The sequence below is a fragment of the Melopsittacus undulatus genome, chromosome 1, assembly GCF_012275295.1.
Source record: "Melopsittacus undulatus isolate bMelUnd1 chromosome 1, bMelUnd1.mat.Z, whole genome shotgun sequence".
Taxonomy (NCBI): domain Eukaryota; kingdom Metazoa; phylum Chordata; class Aves; order Psittaciformes; family Psittaculidae; genus Melopsittacus; species Melopsittacus undulatus.
The window spans coordinates 50523556-50540644 of NC_047527.1; the positions used below are offsets into that span (position 1 = coordinate 50523556).

The 17089-nt window shown below is 39.7% G+C and overlaps 1 protein-coding gene across 4 annotated transcripts in view; it reads right to left on the minus strand.

Annotated features, from left to right (window-relative positions):
• The window catches only part of DLGAP1 (DLG associated protein 1), a 136386-nt gene that overhangs the window by 89951 nt on the left and 29346 nt on the right, over positions 1-17089 (minus strand). For all 4 annotated transcript variants that reach the window (XM_005153488.4, XM_034067759.1, XM_005153489.3 and 1 more), the window contains exons 3-4: positions 4258-4435; positions 1603-1843 (exon numbers count right to left, since the gene is read on the minus strand). In XM_005153488.4, coding sequence (XP_005153545.1) covers positions 1603-1843; positions 4258-4435 — 419 coding nt within the window. The remainder of the gene's footprint in view (positions 1-1602; positions 1844-4257; positions 4436-17089) is intronic.

Consider the following 17089-nt stretch of genomic DNA (forward strand, 5'->3'; position numbering starts at 1 on the left):
TATGAAAATAAGAAGAAAAATAGTCTCTTTTGTATTAATTAATTAAAGATTAAAGTTATTTTTATAAAGGAAAAATGTTAACAAATCCGTTCTCATAGAATTGATAAACAACTCTGGGATACCCAAATGGATCTAACAAAGGTGAATGCACAGTGAAAAAATCCTGAGAATCCCCATCCTTCAGCTTTTGCCTCAGAATACGTTTGACACAAGCTAACACCATACAATGAAGTAACATATATCTTACGTAAATCCTGTCTTTATGGTGTGATGTAAACCCTGCATGCACTCAAGAACTACTTTTGTAGCAGAAATGCCATATGAATACTGTTTCTTAAAGGTTAGTGATTTTGATGAGAACTGCTCTGCACCATTTCTTGAAAAAGTTTTGATGTTTGTGATGTACTGACAATGTATTTCCAACAGTCCTTAAACCTGTTACTTTTAGAAAATCATGACTGGAGCTGAACATTTTTGGTAAAAGGATTGAAAGTGTCCTTTGATGACATAAAGCAACTGACAAGCATCTTTAGAAAAGACTGGAGTGAGAGATAAGGCCTTACAAAGTATAAACAACTGCACCTCTGAGATAATACACAAAAGGGCAGAAGTTTTTAGTGTATAGAAAACAGAAGTTAAGGAAGTAACTGGGAAAAGAAATAGTAGATGTAGTGAAATACTTATAATAGTTAATATTAGTCATGAATATGAATAGTATATGAATAGTCAATGAAGCTTGTGTAAAACAGTAGAATGGATGCAGAGAAGTCAAAAGAAAGAGGCTCTTTCTTATCCTCCCACAGGGAAGAGCACACACATGTAATGGTTCCTGCCTCTTGCTTTCCTGAATGACAAGGCAGATTTGGATTTTGGTTTCTGACTTCGACTTCATTTTTTTCCCCTTAAGCATTGCTTTTGGTGACAGAATCTGTAATTCATAATGGTTATTTCCAAAAGAAAAGCAACCTCCAACATTAAAAGGAAGGTTTCTAAGTCTCATATTTAGAGCAAAACCTCTCTCTCTTGCAAGGCTTGAATAATTTCAGCTGCAGAAAGAATAACAGCAGGAGATGAACATGCAGCTTTTGACCTCCAGACCTCTTTTTCCCTTCCTCATTCTCACCTCTGAGATATGGCCTAAAGAGCTGTAACAGTCTCTTTGAGACATTAAACAGCACATTCGATAAGTTGTAATTTTTAGAAAAGATAAAGATCACCTCATCTTTGTAGAAAAACACAGCAGAGGGACCCGTACTCTGGTAAGATCCAGCAGAGATGCTAACCCAGAGCCTTCTTGTTCAGCCTTGTCAAATTGTGATTGCTCTTTTGGGGAGGAGAACAAGAGGAGACATGACCTTGTACTTCCCTTCTATATGCTTTTAGCCTAGAATAAATAAGATTGGATGTAGGAGGCACCAGAACTGCATCAGACTAATCAGCACATAGTTTTAGGCTGATTAGTCTGTCCAGGTCCCTAGTGAAAAACAGACTCTTGTGGACTTGGTGTCTGATGGAGAGGAGCTAATTGTTGATCTGATGAAACTTCACAGAAAGGTACCTTCCCTTTCCACCACCCCTCTGGATGTTCCTTTTGTTACTCACCAGTACTGCTCTGGATGGTCCTCACCGTGGTGGTTGTACGTGGGGGAGATGAGGACCGCAGTGATATGCACTCGTCGTCCTGAGAACAGCCCTTCTCAATGGCCCTGACGTAGCTGTGGCTCCTCATGCGGAAGCAGCCCGGCATGGGCAGATCCAGCGCCTCCACTGCCTGAGACTCTAGTTCACTGAACACCGACTCACAGACGGATTCGAACTGACCGTTCACCTCCATCTCACTCACCTGCAGGCAAACACAGGGCAGGTTCAGCACACCCCATACTTTCACAAGCTATGGTGGCACAATGGTCAGCATCAGCTAGAAGATCCCTTCACACACGAAGAAAGGGTGAATGCCACATAAACACATCCCACTGTACAAAGCAACAATTGTTAGGGGGAAAAAAAAGAGGAGACAAAGGTGTTAGGCAGAGATTCAGCAGACTTCAGGCTCTTGGTTTTTCCTGAGACTGGTGGGAAGCTGGAATTCCTCATGAACAATGTCTGATGAGCAACATCTGGCTTGTGTTACCCTAGGACCACAGCAATGGTTGAACCTTTGGCCTTTATGATCGTTACATTGAAAAACAAAAATCATTCATACTTTGAGGAATGAGGAAAAAACCCCAAGGGTCAGTTTAACCGGTACACAATCAATGCAAACCCACAGGCAATCACAGTGATAAACCCGAAGGCCTGAGAAACTCAAGGGTATAGGTGACAACAAACAGATGGGAAAGGAAGGCTGAAAAGGGACCAAGTTTGCTGCAGGGGCAAAATGTGTAATTTCATCTCTGACTGAAAGCAAGAGATGCAACGGAAACCTTAGACCCTTTGTGAAGCAGACAGTAGGTGGTGACAAAGACTTGCGCTCACGCTATTCCAAAGCATGTGGCCTTGCTGCAGGTCTTACAAACACGGAAACCATTTACATTGGCTTCACTGGTAATGGATGTGCATGTTTCTAAACTGAGCTTGGCATGAAAGCACAATAATTATCACTGTATGAGACGTGCACACAGAAACCATCACTTGAGGATTTTGTTAGTTTTCAAGCATGCCAAAGGCCAAGACAGCAGAAGATAAGGCTATGTTACAGTGGTAAAAGAAAATTAGAAATTCTTTTCCCAGATTAACTTTATCAAGAAAAATGTTATGCTGAGCATTTACATGCATAACTGAAAAGAGAAATCTCAGAGTAGAACACAGTTTTTAAAGGGACACTACTTAAAAGAGCATGGAAAAGTAGTAGATAGTATATCATACAGAACAATCTTACTATGGTGCAGAATAGCCATATCCCCAAATAAACATCTCTGAATTAATGCTTTTTTTTAAAAAAAAAACCAAACCACAAACTTCTTCACATTGTCAAATGATGCTCACTTTTCAGCAGACAGCTTTGTATAGGTGTTAGGAATTAAATAAGTTGCCTAACTTAATGTTCATATAGTTGTCTTGAAGACTTGAATTTTATTGGTCTTCTTCCTAGATACATCCTGACCCTCTTTCTAGAGCATCAGCCCATAGCCTATGCAAAATGCCTCACTATAAAATACATAGGTGAATATTCTGAAGTTTCAGCGTCCAAATATAGAATACTGTAGAAATTAAAACTACAGATCCATATATTTGTTATGGTCATAGCTAAAGTTCTGGCATCAAAGATGCCACACACTTTTTTTGATATTGTAGTGACTTGACATGCCAGTAATAAGGGGCCAGTATCTGGCACCATAAATCCTGCCTGCTGCACTTCTGGACTAGTGTAAGAAAGTTCTTTTCTCCAAATGATTAATCCAAATGATCCACTTACTTAAAGAAACAAGCCAAAACTCATACCAGGGAGCTACAGAATTTAGCAGATTAATTACTGGCCCACTGCCCTGTGGAGTGCTGGCACTTCTGCATTTCTTCCAGATCCAGATTCCTGCCCAACTCAACTGCACAAACATCTATTCAAGGACGGGCTATTTTATGATGCTAAAGCTCATAAACCGAATGTGTTACAAGCTCATAAACTGAATGTGTCATAGCAGGCTTATTTTTTCCTCTAGTTTAGAATTAACATAAAGAGGTATTATAGGATTTCAGAGCAAAAAATACAGATTGTTGCACTTTAACATATATACTGCAACATTTGTACTATACAGGTGCAAAGTTCAGAGATGCCCAAGGTTAAGAATGTACACAATAGCATAAAGAAAGCTCTAAAATGTCTAAAAAAAAACTAACAGAATTGTGAAATACAGAATACTACAGACATAATTTTTCTTTAGCTTGTGAACTGGGTTTCTTTGGAGGCATTCCAAAAAAATTGATTTGAAGTACCAGGCCCAAGATCCTTAAAAGAACCCTGTTTAAAGACATTGTTGATGAATACCTGCTTTGGATAAAGAAAAATAAAAAATTAGACTGCTCTTTCAAAGAAATTGCATGTTGTGCCACTCATCTATTTGCAAAGGGCAGGTTATAGCATTATCAAATGTTACCCTCTCACAAACAAGACTGTGAACACACTCCTGATTTCTTCAATACATTCTGAAAATGTGTGGCATGAAATGGCCTGATTCCACTTTAAGCAAAATCAAGTTTCTCCTATTGCAAGGGCTAGATCAGTGGCTGCTCTCCAGGCCATAATGGGTGCCTGTCACCCACCTGACTGATGGTGCTCATGGCTCTCATATAGCTCTCGTTGCGGGAGCGGAACTTGGGGGATGTCAGCAGCCCTGCTGGGTCCAGGCTGTCCAGGCTCCTGTTGATGGAGACTTCACTCACTGCTCTCAGGTAACTGTGGCTCCGGATCTGAAGCTTTGGCGAGTGTTCACTGGATATCCTGGGAGATGTAGGGAAGGAGAAATAAAAAAGGTATTTAATGAAATCCAAATGGCTTCACCAGGAGCAAGAATAACCAGGTATTTTTCACTGGATCAGCAAGACCTGAACAAGTCATTACACAGTCTCTGTATATTTACAAAGTAAGGATAATGTCAGTGCTGTTATTTGGATTGCCACACCTGTTTAATTTGGTGGGAAGAAGAGAAAAGGAAGGAAACGACTTACTTTTTGTGAACCTTGTTTTTGGTAAACTGTGCCTAAGCAGAATGGCAAAATAACTTCCATTTTATTTAGAGACAGCTGCATGGAAAAATTTTACACTGTACTGACAGTAGCAGTGAACAGCTCCAGCAACACCCCTCACTGTGTGGGACTTTCCAAATGACAACATTGAAATGACTTCACGTGTTGGTTTTAAAAGAGTAAACAGAGCCATTGAGGTGAGTGCAGTGGAGGAAAGCTCTCTGTCCTTACAGAGTTGAATGTAACAACCACCAAAACAGCTGAGAGGCGGGTACAGAAAGAAGCCTGATACTAATATTGGCTGAGTGATCCCAAACACATCAGCTGAACATCCATGTCTTGCAGTGCAGTTGGTGGGAATGGTAGGGGCTCTATTCTTCTAAGGGGTTATTTCTCTGAGGAAACCTGGTGCTGAACAGACCTGATGGTGCTGTGACTCTGACAGCCATGTATGTACCTATCTCATGGGAATGCTTCTTAGGGAGCTTTCAAGGGTGTATGGCCAATAGGATAGACAGATTATACACAACATGCAAAATGCACTCACAGAACATTTTAACCTGGGAAATCACTCTAAGAACTTGGGGCACCTGGTGAGGTTTGACGTGCTCTAAAATTTTGTTCATGCCTTAAGCTGTAAATTGAGAAAATGTAAGGTGGGGAAGTAGCCTGACAAGACTGATGTCAAATTAGGAGTTTAAAAACCACATTTGTGTTTCTGAAGTGATTACTTTCTCCATCTTTCTAACACAGCTGACAGATAAGATGTACAAGTAGTCCCAAACAAACCAACCTCTCCCATAGGTGAAGTGCTCAAGCTGCAGTACTCCTGCCATGTATGCTTAGAGTCACCTAGCAAAGGCTGTAATGTGTAGAAACAATCCTCCACCTGTGGGATGGTTTATGACCTGAAAATGCTGGCTAATGCTGTCTTCATAGTCACAGGCATCCTATAAAGGTGTGAGTCACAAAAGGTGATCCATGTCATGCCTTTTATGCAATACAATTAATTTTGGGGATATCCCTTTTGAAACAATTAAGCAGTAGATAAAGTATTGAAAGGGTGGTTCTTTAATATATTTAATGAAATATCCTTAATATTCTTTAAATATTATAAAGCAAAAATTTATTAAATAAATTTTCCATTTTAAAATGTAGATCTCACATAGATGTTTGTTGATATATGAAAGAAAGATCTGTAACCTAATTACAAGCCTAATCTTGGTCCCCTAGTTTTAGCAGTACATACACAACTGACCTGGAAGAAGAGAATGCATTTTATGTCTAATTCCTCAAGCATTTGCAGACATTTTGTATTCAAGTAGCTAATGACGGTAATTAGTATGAGCAATTTCCCAGTGGCATGCACAATTCTGGTAATTGTCAATGTATTTTAGGAGGACAATTCCATTGTGTAATTGCACACCTAAGCAAGTAGTTCAGAAACTGGGTCTGTTTCTGAATGGTACAATACAGTAATAAAATCTAGGCCATCTCTACAATACCAATCATACAATACTCTGGCTGCTAATTATCTGCCTAATAAAAATATGTAAACTTATGCTGATTACTTGATATTCTTGTCACAAGATGAAGATAGAGCCTTTTCTTGTCATTTTCACTATGTGTGTCGTGCAACGCTCACAGCAGCCATATTCATATACTCTGACACCTTATGCCATTTGATTCCACGCAACAAAAGTAGGTTTTTGGATATCATCATTAGCAGTGTTCCAAACAACTCAAAACAAGGAAGAGAAAGTGATGAAAAAGCGACCACTACGAATAGTTAGCTACAACATTTTGGTAACTAACATTAACCATGAAACTCTTAGAAAAAACTCAAAACTTCTTGTCTGTTTTTGGATAAAAATATACAGAAATAAATAAAAAAGAAAATAGAATGAATAATTCAAAAGACATAATGTTTCAGATGCATGCAAGCAACTTCACCACCCTGCAGATCTGTAAACTGATCAGCATTGACTGAAATGGATTTCTTGCATTAATTCAAAGTGTGTTTTATGAATATGTTCTAAACAGTTTGCTGCCAGTGTGTGACATACAAAATTCACATATGCTTGATAAGCAGCCAGTCAAATACGTCACCTGGGGCTTGTTGCTCTTCACTGATTAGCTGAGCTCACAAGAAGAATGCAGCACATCATGAAATTCAGTGCACAGATATTGCCAGATAGAAATTTGCAAGTGCTGAGGCAGGCACCTTTTAAGTACTGGAACCAATATAACAAGCTGCAGCTACCCACAGCAGCAAGATTTTGCTGTAGCAGCCAGAGTACAGATCAGATTAGATGCTCTAAATGTCATAGAAATCCACCACAAAAGCTATAAAAATTCACTTTCTATATGCATTAGTGTTGCATAACTTTTTCTCAACTCTGAAAACAAGGTCCTCTACCCGTGAGGGCAAATGTTTCCCTCTTGTTACAGACATGGGTGGTCAGCACAGCTGCCTTCTTTTTCTTTTTGTTCCTGACTGTACAACTGTCCAGTTTGGCACATATCTAGGATCACATTTTACATGTGGCCACTTATCTTAGCCTCCTATCTGTCATGTAAAACTGACTAGGATATTGGCAGCTGTTGGAGGAGGTGGCTCCTTGCTTACTGATTGCTACAATCACTGTTTCACTAGAAGTAATGATGGGGGAAAAATGCAAAGAAAAGGAAAAGAAAAGGAAAAGAAAAAGGAAAGGAAAGGAGAGAAAAGAAAAGAAAAGAGGAAAAAAAAAGAAAAAAAGAAAAGAAAAGAAAAGAAAAGAAAAGGAAAGAAAAGAAAATAAAAGAAAGGAGAAAATAAAAGAGGGATTTTAAAGCCTAGACAAAGAAATATCTGAAGGTTTGCATTTATACTACTGCTTTTATAGCTGTGTAATAAATCGTCACTGTGTGCTACGGTGTACCTCAATGAACAGCTGTAATGCCACTGAAAATTTTTAAAACATTCAGCTCAGGAATAAATCTGACTATGTATGACAGGGAAGAGCTGAATGTCTCATTTATTTTCTCAGAGTTGCTATTACCATTAACCTGTAAATGAAAATATTCTTTTCTTCCTTAAGGGTTCAACTACATCTTCTTATCCTGCATTACTTAAGCTTCTGTTTGTGCCATCATGGTTTCCACAACTAAATACAACAGGGGACTGAGACTTTGAGGCAGCTTTTTGGCTAATCCAAAATGATCTGTTAGCTCCACTCACTGCATTGGATACGTTAACTGGCAGAAGGAGGACGCATATTATTAAAGATCTTGACCGAACTCCTCAAGCATACTGCATCATTTCTGTGCTGCAGTGCCTGACAGTGTGACATGGGATGAGTACTTTCGGGTAGTCCTGAGCTCAGTGCCAGAGCTTCTTCAGAGAAGCTTATACATAGCTCATCCTTACTGCTATGATAAAAGAGAGATTTTGTTTGGGATGTATAACAGTTAGTCCCTTGTGGATACACCATGTTGGTTGAAGCAGCATTCATGGAGCTTGCAGCAGGCATGGGAAGCCAAGTGAGTTTTGGGGCTGGGCTGTCCCCAGAGGTAGCGCACTGCGTCCACAAGAGGTGTGTCCCCAGACCAGCTGCACCGTCCTTTTCCCCCATATTGCTGCTGCCCTTGTCGCAGGCCTTACCCCAGAGTATGACAGCATAGCCACAACAGTGAAATGTTGATGATGCATGGGGCTGGATTACCATGCTAGATGTAATTCCCAGAAACCACAGGCAAGAGTCACAGCAAGAGGAGAAGATGAGGCCTTTGAGTTTCTGCCACTCTTTGGCCAATCCCCTTGGGCAAATCCAAGGGGATTTATCAGAAAAGGAGCCAGAGCTGAGATGGGCTGAAAAGGAGTCTGCCAAGACCCAGTAGAGAAATAAAAGCTCTGCTGGGTGAAGAAAGGCAAGTGCCTCTGATACACACTGTGCCTCAGGGCAGTTTGAGGTACCCCTTTAGTCCAGACACTATATAAAAAAGTGTTACAATGAAAAGTAGTCCAAAAGCCCAGTCTTGTGCCAGATGGATACTATGCCCTGCCAATAGAAAATGACAAAGCAGAATGAAATGAAAGTCCAGAAACACGTTCTGAATACTCTCATAAGCCAGTAGAGGAATATGCTATAATTTGCCTTCAAACAAACAGGAAGAATCCAACACCACACCACACACAACTCAAACCCAAGACAAAATAAACCTCAAAACCACCACTGTTGCTAAATATTTCACCTCTCACTTCAGCAGCCTACAAGGGACAGCTTAGTTCCCTGGGGCTTAATTATCCTTGGCTGAATGCCCCACCTCTGGCGTGGCTGGTGGGCACATCCAATGCACATTTCTGTGCTTAATTTTATTTGCATTTTTGTGTTGTTAGAAGCCAGCACAGTCTGACACAAGGCAAACACTGAAGGACATCAGGGAGGAGCACATATAGAACAAAGTCATTCAAGTGCATCTGTCTGATCCTGGTCATGATATGGGTCACCAGGCTTGGGTAATTTGATCATGCTGGCACATGCTTTTTCAGTGCAATGAACATAAAGCTGTCATGCTACTGACAGAGACAAGGGCAGCACATTAACAGTTTTGAGCATTCTTCCCACTCATTAGGGATTTTTCTGGGTTTTGAAGATCTCCTTTTCTGGTTTTGTTTACAATCAAATGAACTTCCTCATGGGGCTTTCCCGTCTTAAAGCTAAAATTAAAGCTAAAAAAAATAATAAAACTTCTCTTCAAGTCCTTAATGTGTTGCTAGAGTCAAGTCGGAGAAATATCCAAAACTTGGAGACAGCCAGAAGAAGCTCAGCTTCTGAAGAGCAATTAATTATTATAATAATATAATAATCAGCAAAAATTTGACATTTGCTTCCTTTTGCATTGTGAAAGATACAACTATCAGACTATAAATTGTCTTCACTGCATGGACCGGCCAAGACACACAATAAAACTGTATGGGGCATGCCTGTGTCACAGGTTTTGTCATGCCTTGAGAAGAGGCAGTGTGGTGTATTTTACAGATTCTGGTAGGGCTGCAGAGGAAAGCACTTAAAAAAATGTATCAATCCAGAAGCCTACACAGTTTGGTGTCATGCAGCTCTCTAACATATCTATCTCCAGCTGTTGTGGGCTTTTTGAGTAAGCACGATGTGTCCTGCCAGAAAGCTCCTGTTGGTCTGATAGAGGGCAGCAGGAATTGGTTTAACGTTCCCACTAGTAAATCCTTCAAAAAACTCCCACTCCCTTTTAAAACTCTCCACGTCTGGCTGCTGCGAGCTTCGGAATCTGCCATGAAACCTCCTCTTTGTGATTTTATTACAAACCTGCTTTCCTCTCGAGGGACACAGAAGCTTGGAGTTGATTGTTTTATTTTTCTTGTTTTATTTTTTTCCTTTGGGTTGTGGAGGTGTTGAGGTTATATGGCCCAGTTGTAAGAACAATCTCTAGTTGTTAGAGTGTCAGCAAAGATGACTACTGCATAAAAACCAGCATATACATTAAAACAAAGCCTCCCCTTTATCTCAAAGATCCCCTCAGGTGCTGAGCATAATGAAAAACCATAGGCTAATGAAATGAAGGAACACTTTCCTTGCCTCTGACATGCCACATCTTCTACCTGCTTCCTAGACATGGTGAAAGAACAGAGCACAGTATATAAGGGGCACATAATGCCATATGAAATTGAGTTGGTAAGAAAAACAGATGGGAGATGATGCAGACAGACATTATACAATTCTCTTCAGTCAGAAATCTGGTCTACATGCTGGTGCTGATTCCTATGTGGGGGTGTGTGTGGGGGGAATAGTTGTGAGCACTCTTCTGTTACACCCTGGAGAGTGAAAAGAGATGCTGAAACACAGAAGCAGTTCAACCCAGATGAACCAGCTCAACCTGGTGATGCCAGGTAAGCTGTTTCTGTAGAAAACCACACATTTTCTGTTTACGCTGGAAGAGAAATCCATCCTTTCTTGTCACACCTAGCACTGTCGAGAGCGTCCAGCTTGAGAAGAGTAGTTTTCCTTTCAGAAGACCCTCTGAGGACAGCTGTGGGCCTTAATGTCCCCCCTCCCTATTGCCAATCCTACTGAGTGCGTACTCAAATGGGTTTTTGCAGGTCCTTGCTGAGGAAAATATGTCTGAACCTAGACCAAATGTGTGACATGCTCCAAGTATTTTGGTGCACCAGCCAACTCTATGTGTTTGGGGACAAGCCCCTGAGAAGGAGGAAAGAAGATGCCTCCAGGTCTGCTCAGGCACAGGGACTGCTCCACCACCACTTCCAGTTGCTGCTATTATAACAAGTGAATCGAAGCATACTGCATTTTCCTCCCCTCAGGTCTCTGGTAACACACTCAAAACGTCCTCTTGCACACCTGCAGATCTGCACTTCCTTATGCATTCATGGTGAGAACTTCGTGTCTCAGTCTATGTCCTAATATTAAGCTTAATCCTACTCAGAATATTGACATCAGGATATCTGGCATGAAGATATTCCCCATTGCAGTCCTTATGCAATTCTACTAAAAAATCACAGTCCAACAAGCTCGGATCTCACCTGTTTGATTTAATTTTCAGGTCTACCCCATTCATATGTTAAAAGTTTGATTAATTCTGCCAGCGGGAAGAACCAAGAGTCACAGCTCTCTGCCAAACTGCAGGAGGAAAGCAGTTACTTTTCAGGAATGTCACCTGGCCATGTGCTGAGCTGGCTGCACAACCAGCCCTCCCTGCTTAGCACCATGATTTATGCAGGAGCTCTGGCTTGCTCCCGGGAGTGGGAGGATAGCACTCTAGCTCAGCTAAACAGCAACTTCTGGGCAGGCTTCCCATAACTTAAGGTCCTTCTGTGCTATTCCAAGTTACAATATTGGGCAGTATTTATCTACAAATCATGTTTTCTAGGTAAATACTATAACCATATTTGCTGTTTAACATCACTGCAGTGTTTAAGAGCAATTTTTCCTGACAATTTGTAAACCATTTTCAGTGATCAGTGTCCTCAGCTCCACATGGAACTGAAACCAGTTGATGGTCACTCACAAACTGCACGGCCATGAGCCTGCAATCCTGCTATGTGCCTATTTCTGAGTCACCTGGTTCTAAAAGACGTTTCCAGCCCTCCAGGCTACGTCTATATAAGCATCTCACAGTGAGATTAGGAACACATTTTAGCTTTTGCAAGTCAACACTATTACTCCAAAACCTTCACACAGATAAGCAGCCACCTGCATTTTCCAAAAACGAATTTTACATATGCAGCATTTTTTCACTTCCTACTCAGTCTTCTACCATTTCAAAAATTTCAGTTACCTACTTAAAAAAAAAAGCAGATTCAACATCTGTACAGATGTGCAACACAAACCAAACTACTGCAGAAACTCTGAAAAGCAAGCACATTTTAAAGCAATGAGAAGGGAACACTAGTAACTCTGCAAGGCAGAAGGGAAAAATACCATATCCAACTAAGCTAAAGGTGCTGAGCTCACTTTTTTATATCTCTGAGTAGCAGCACTGACTCTGAATGAATGTTTGAAAGAATGAGAGTCAATACATTGCTACCTGACAAATACTGTGAACATCCCCTCACCCACTGTGGGCACACATTATTTTTTGATAACACCTGCAAATTGTTGACCTGAACTCTAATACATGCTGATATCGACTGCAGATTTTCTTTCCTCTCTCCTGATGGGTTCATTTTGAAACATTATTTGTGCACTCTTACTAAGTGGCTATTTCAGTATTCTCTATTTCAGCTGGTTTATATTTGAAGACTGCTAAGCAGTTTAAAATCCCCGAAGAGAAGATTGCTTGTTCTTCTAGTCTAAGCAAGTACTTCTAACTTTCTACATTTTGTTTTCCTGTAGACACCTGGGAACTGGTGATTTGCAAGTAAGATCCAACTCCTCCTGCTGGCACAGAGGGTTGGAAGGGGGGTGATAAGACAGAGTAATGACCTGGATAGCTCTACATCCAGTTTCTCAAACTGTGTCTGGGTAAGTATAGCTTGGAGCTCAGATATGACTTGCAGCTGTCTCTTCCTGATAAAAATGAAAGATTCTGGGGGAAACCGTTCAACTGGGATTTATCATTGACTAAGATAAAACCCTGCAACTTCTCCTGTACTACCAAAGAAGTTGGAAATAATTTCTTTTTCCTACATTTTTATTTAAAGTAATATCTAGAATATAAGTAAATTGAAAAATAATGGTGTGCAGGAGGGTTTCTGGCAAATTTTTACTGCTTCTCTGGGCAGCAGTCTGCTGCTTGGGGGAGTTTCTCTTTTATCACTGATCTTGCACAGCAAAAGTGTTACCCAAAGACAGGAAGACATTCCCTCCATGTAACTTTACCAGAGTTATTCCTCAGAAAAAAGGAGCTGCTACTACTTTCCCTTTAGCTGCTTTTACATCAAAGGGAATCCTCAAAACAAACCCAGTTAATTCCCAAAACCTAGTTATCTGTGCGTATTTTATAGTTCTCTCTTTCCACTCCAAAGTCTTTCCAGTCTTATTTTCTCTCCTGTACTGAGACACAGCATGAAGTGATTACATCTTATTTCAGGTGTGTATATATATATATATGTATGTATATGTATTGTGATATGGACAAGTTGGCTTGTCAATGCTTTTCTAAACAGGGTAAGAGCTCTGAATACCTTAAGGTGGAAGTCTGCACTTGATTTCCATTATGAAAACTTTTCTGATAAATACAAGTTTGTGCAGAAGATGTAAAATTATGCTTAACACACATGTTTCAGATTTTTCTTTTCCTTTTTTAAAAACAGACTCATTCTGTGTTATAGGCTGTCACTGGGCCTAACTTGTACAGAATGAATCCTGATAAAGCAGAACTAATTATATTTTGGAGTATGAGAGAATAAAGAAAAACATCTCTTAAGAACCCTGGATAATAACACAAAAACCTGCTGGGGACTAAAGGGGAAGTTTTACTGCCATTATTTTTAATAGGTAACTTTTAATCCCATGGAACAGAAATAGCCTGAAACATTTATTTGGGTCTGGGAATTATGGGAATGAACAACCAGCTGACATGGCATTCATCATGCTGTTAGTGTCAAGTGCAATGATTCAGATGGAGACAATGAGAATGTAAAAACATTTCCAAAGAGTAGATACTCTTCATGGTTGAGGATCTTCAAACAGGCTGATCACCTCATTTTAAAGGAAGAAAGCTTTAACTCCTGAAGATTTTCCAAATATTTATTTGAATTTCAGTATCGTACTCAGAATTAAAGCATGTGGTTTATGGAACTGGGACACTGCTCTTGTCCAGTGAAAATTAAAGCAACAAAAAAAAATCCATCAAGGTCAGATAAAAAAGATAAGATGCCCAAATGTCTGTGTTCGCACATTGAAAGGAATAAAGCTAGTTCCTTATAGAAGGCTGATTAATAGTGTGCTGTCTAGCCCATATAAATCACAAAACCACCAACCATTTGTGAATGAATTAAGAAAACCTCCTATCCTTTTCAGAATATAAGTACCGGATACATGGTGAAGTTGAAAATGGCCTACTGTCTTACTGGGAAAATCAAAATATCTGGATACTCATGCTTTTGCTTAAAACACCATAACAGGGAAAAAAATATAAGTTTTTCTGGATAAATAATGTCTACCTGGCATTTAAAACCACAGGAAATGGACAGTGGCTCATGGGTTTGGATTTCATTGTTGACAGAAATTTGCTGTGTGACCTACACAAATCATATAAACTCTCAGGCTCAGAAAACAGGTATGTTAATACTTCTCTACAGTGCAGCTCAGGTGGCTTTGTCATGCTGAATTCAAGTTAGCAAACATGACTGAGGTTCTTTGATGGAAGAGAATGTATTTTTGTTATATTATTGGAGGCAAAGGTGACAGGATGACTGAAATAACAAACTTCAGTCACAGGGACAGTTATTGTACCTAAAGCACAATAGTTGGTTAATAAAGACTAATGAATGTTTGGTGTGATGATCAAAAGGCACTTCAGAAGAAATGCATTATTCAATTAAAACCATTATTGACTATGGATGGAGATTTACAATACCATCTCAAGTCAATGGTTTTACTGAGGTAAGACAGAACTCCTTGAAAAGATCTCCAGTCTAATAGAACTTCAGGGAGCTATGGAAAAGTTTAATGCCTAAATGTCAATTTTAAGCATAATGAAACCTATATTACTTTCTTGAGCCTCACAGCATTTACTGCAGGGGAAGGGGCCTGCAGTTTTGCCCTGAGATTATGTAATTGAATTGTTTTGTATGAGTAAGTACCCTCTTCCTTAGATGACCTTTTCCTTAAATGGCTGTTGTACCCATATACATATATACTGGCTATTTTATTGCTCAGATTTTTTTACTGCTCAGATTTTTTGTTGCCTTGATTAGGAAAACAGCAACATTATGACAATTGATTAATCTACTTCTTGTTGTCATGTATTGTACATGACTAGGCAAACTAAGCTGTCTCAAATTCATCACTTTTTCAGTTTAGCACACACATCAGAGATCAGCTGTGATATATTACCTGGATTTGTTGTAATGTATGATGAAGAAGCACAGAAACGAAACAGAAATGGGGCAATCTTCTTTACATGACAGCTACTGGGAATCATGTAATATAATATACAGAAGAGACTGGGAAAGCTTGAGAATACTATAGAGAGGTGGCCTTGAAAAACTGGAAGGCTGGTCACATAGAATCATAACATAGTCACTTATGTGTACCCAGAGGCACCAGGGATTACCAAGCAGGCAGGAGGTGAAGAATCCTGGAGAATGCTAACCTGATAAAAGTAAGTTTCTAGTAGCTAAACTAATGGAATAATTCCTTGAGATGTCAATAAAGAGCTCCATATATTCTCAGTGGAGCCAACCAGCCACTAGAGGGAGGAATAATCTAGTGCTTCCAATCAATGCTATTTATTATGCATCTGCAACGCATTATGTTTTTCCCAAAGCTCATCTCATGAGGCTTGCAAAACCTTTCCAGTTAAAGGAAAAAAACCCTTGAGTTTTCAGTTGGTGAAGAATGCACACAAACACAAAGTACAAAGACTCAGAAAATGTGCTGCACACATACTGTATTTTGGAATATATTCTGATCTGTACAGCCCAGATGAATTATGGACTCGATTTCCAATTAATCAGCATTCATAAGGCAATTTGCTTTCATAACATTCAGCATATAATTACAAAAATTGTAGGATTTAAAGCTTTTTTATGTGCTTTAAATGAACAAAGGTATTTTTCTTGGTGGCTAGAAAGGGCAGGTCAGCACTTTGGTGTTGAAAAAGTTTCTGTACAGAAACTAGTAATATGCTAAAAATGTTACTTCTATATTCCTTAAGAATAAAGATGTTTGAAAGTAGAAACCAAAGAAAAGCCCAACACAATAATACACTCTAAATGGCTGCATTACCATGCTCTTTTCACCATGGATAGCTATGCTAACTATCCATAGCAGGAAAGAAACAATTTGTATAAGGAAGGCAGCTTTTTGTTTTTACAGCTATTCAATACTCACTGAGGAGAAGATTTTCAGTTACAGGAAAATGCTAAATAAAATTCTAAAGTTGTTTTTATCTGAAGATAAGCAAGTACTTCGTTAGGTAATTGCTAGATGTTTAGCAGGTCAAATCTTGGAGTTTTGCTGAGGGTCTGTCAGTCATCATAGAATTGTAGAATGGTCTGGGCTGGAAGGGATCTTCAATTGATTGGAAATTCTGAGTCATGTTTCTTCCTTCAACAAATTCTGCTTAAGTTAACAGACCCAGTACTGCCTTTCTAAACAGGAAGAAACCAAGCTTAAACTCAGCAGAAGAAAATGGATCAATATTCTTCACAAAAAGAGTGTAGAAAGGTCACGAATAATCTCTGTCATGAGTACACTAAGGACTTGGGACATGAGTAGAAAACCGCCCCTCCACTAGGTCTTGTAGATTTTAATGTCCCTGGCAGCACCATGCTTTTAATGGGTGACTAGGGTGCCATCAGTACAGGACCACAGGTGCTGCTGTATACCCTCTCCAAAGGAGACAAATAAGGAGACAATAACAGAAAAATGTTTCTTGCAGCCCTCCAAATGGCTTTTCATCAGAAAATTCACAGGTTTTCCAAGAATAGGCATGCACAGAGCATACAGTGGGAACCCCCTCACTCAACCAAACTGCAATTTTCAGTGTGTGTGGTGTGTTTGCTTCTCTGCGCAGCACATACCATGGCAGCTCAGGCTCTGAGATGTATTAAAATATCTTTTCCTAGCTCTGAAGTCCTTCCCTATGGGGGAAAAAAAGCATTTTGAGATTCCCTTCTGCTACAGTGTGAAGGGTAACAAATACAAAGAAAATTTATAGAGATGTGAGTGGGAAGCCATGAGTTAGTGTACGTAGGCAGGTC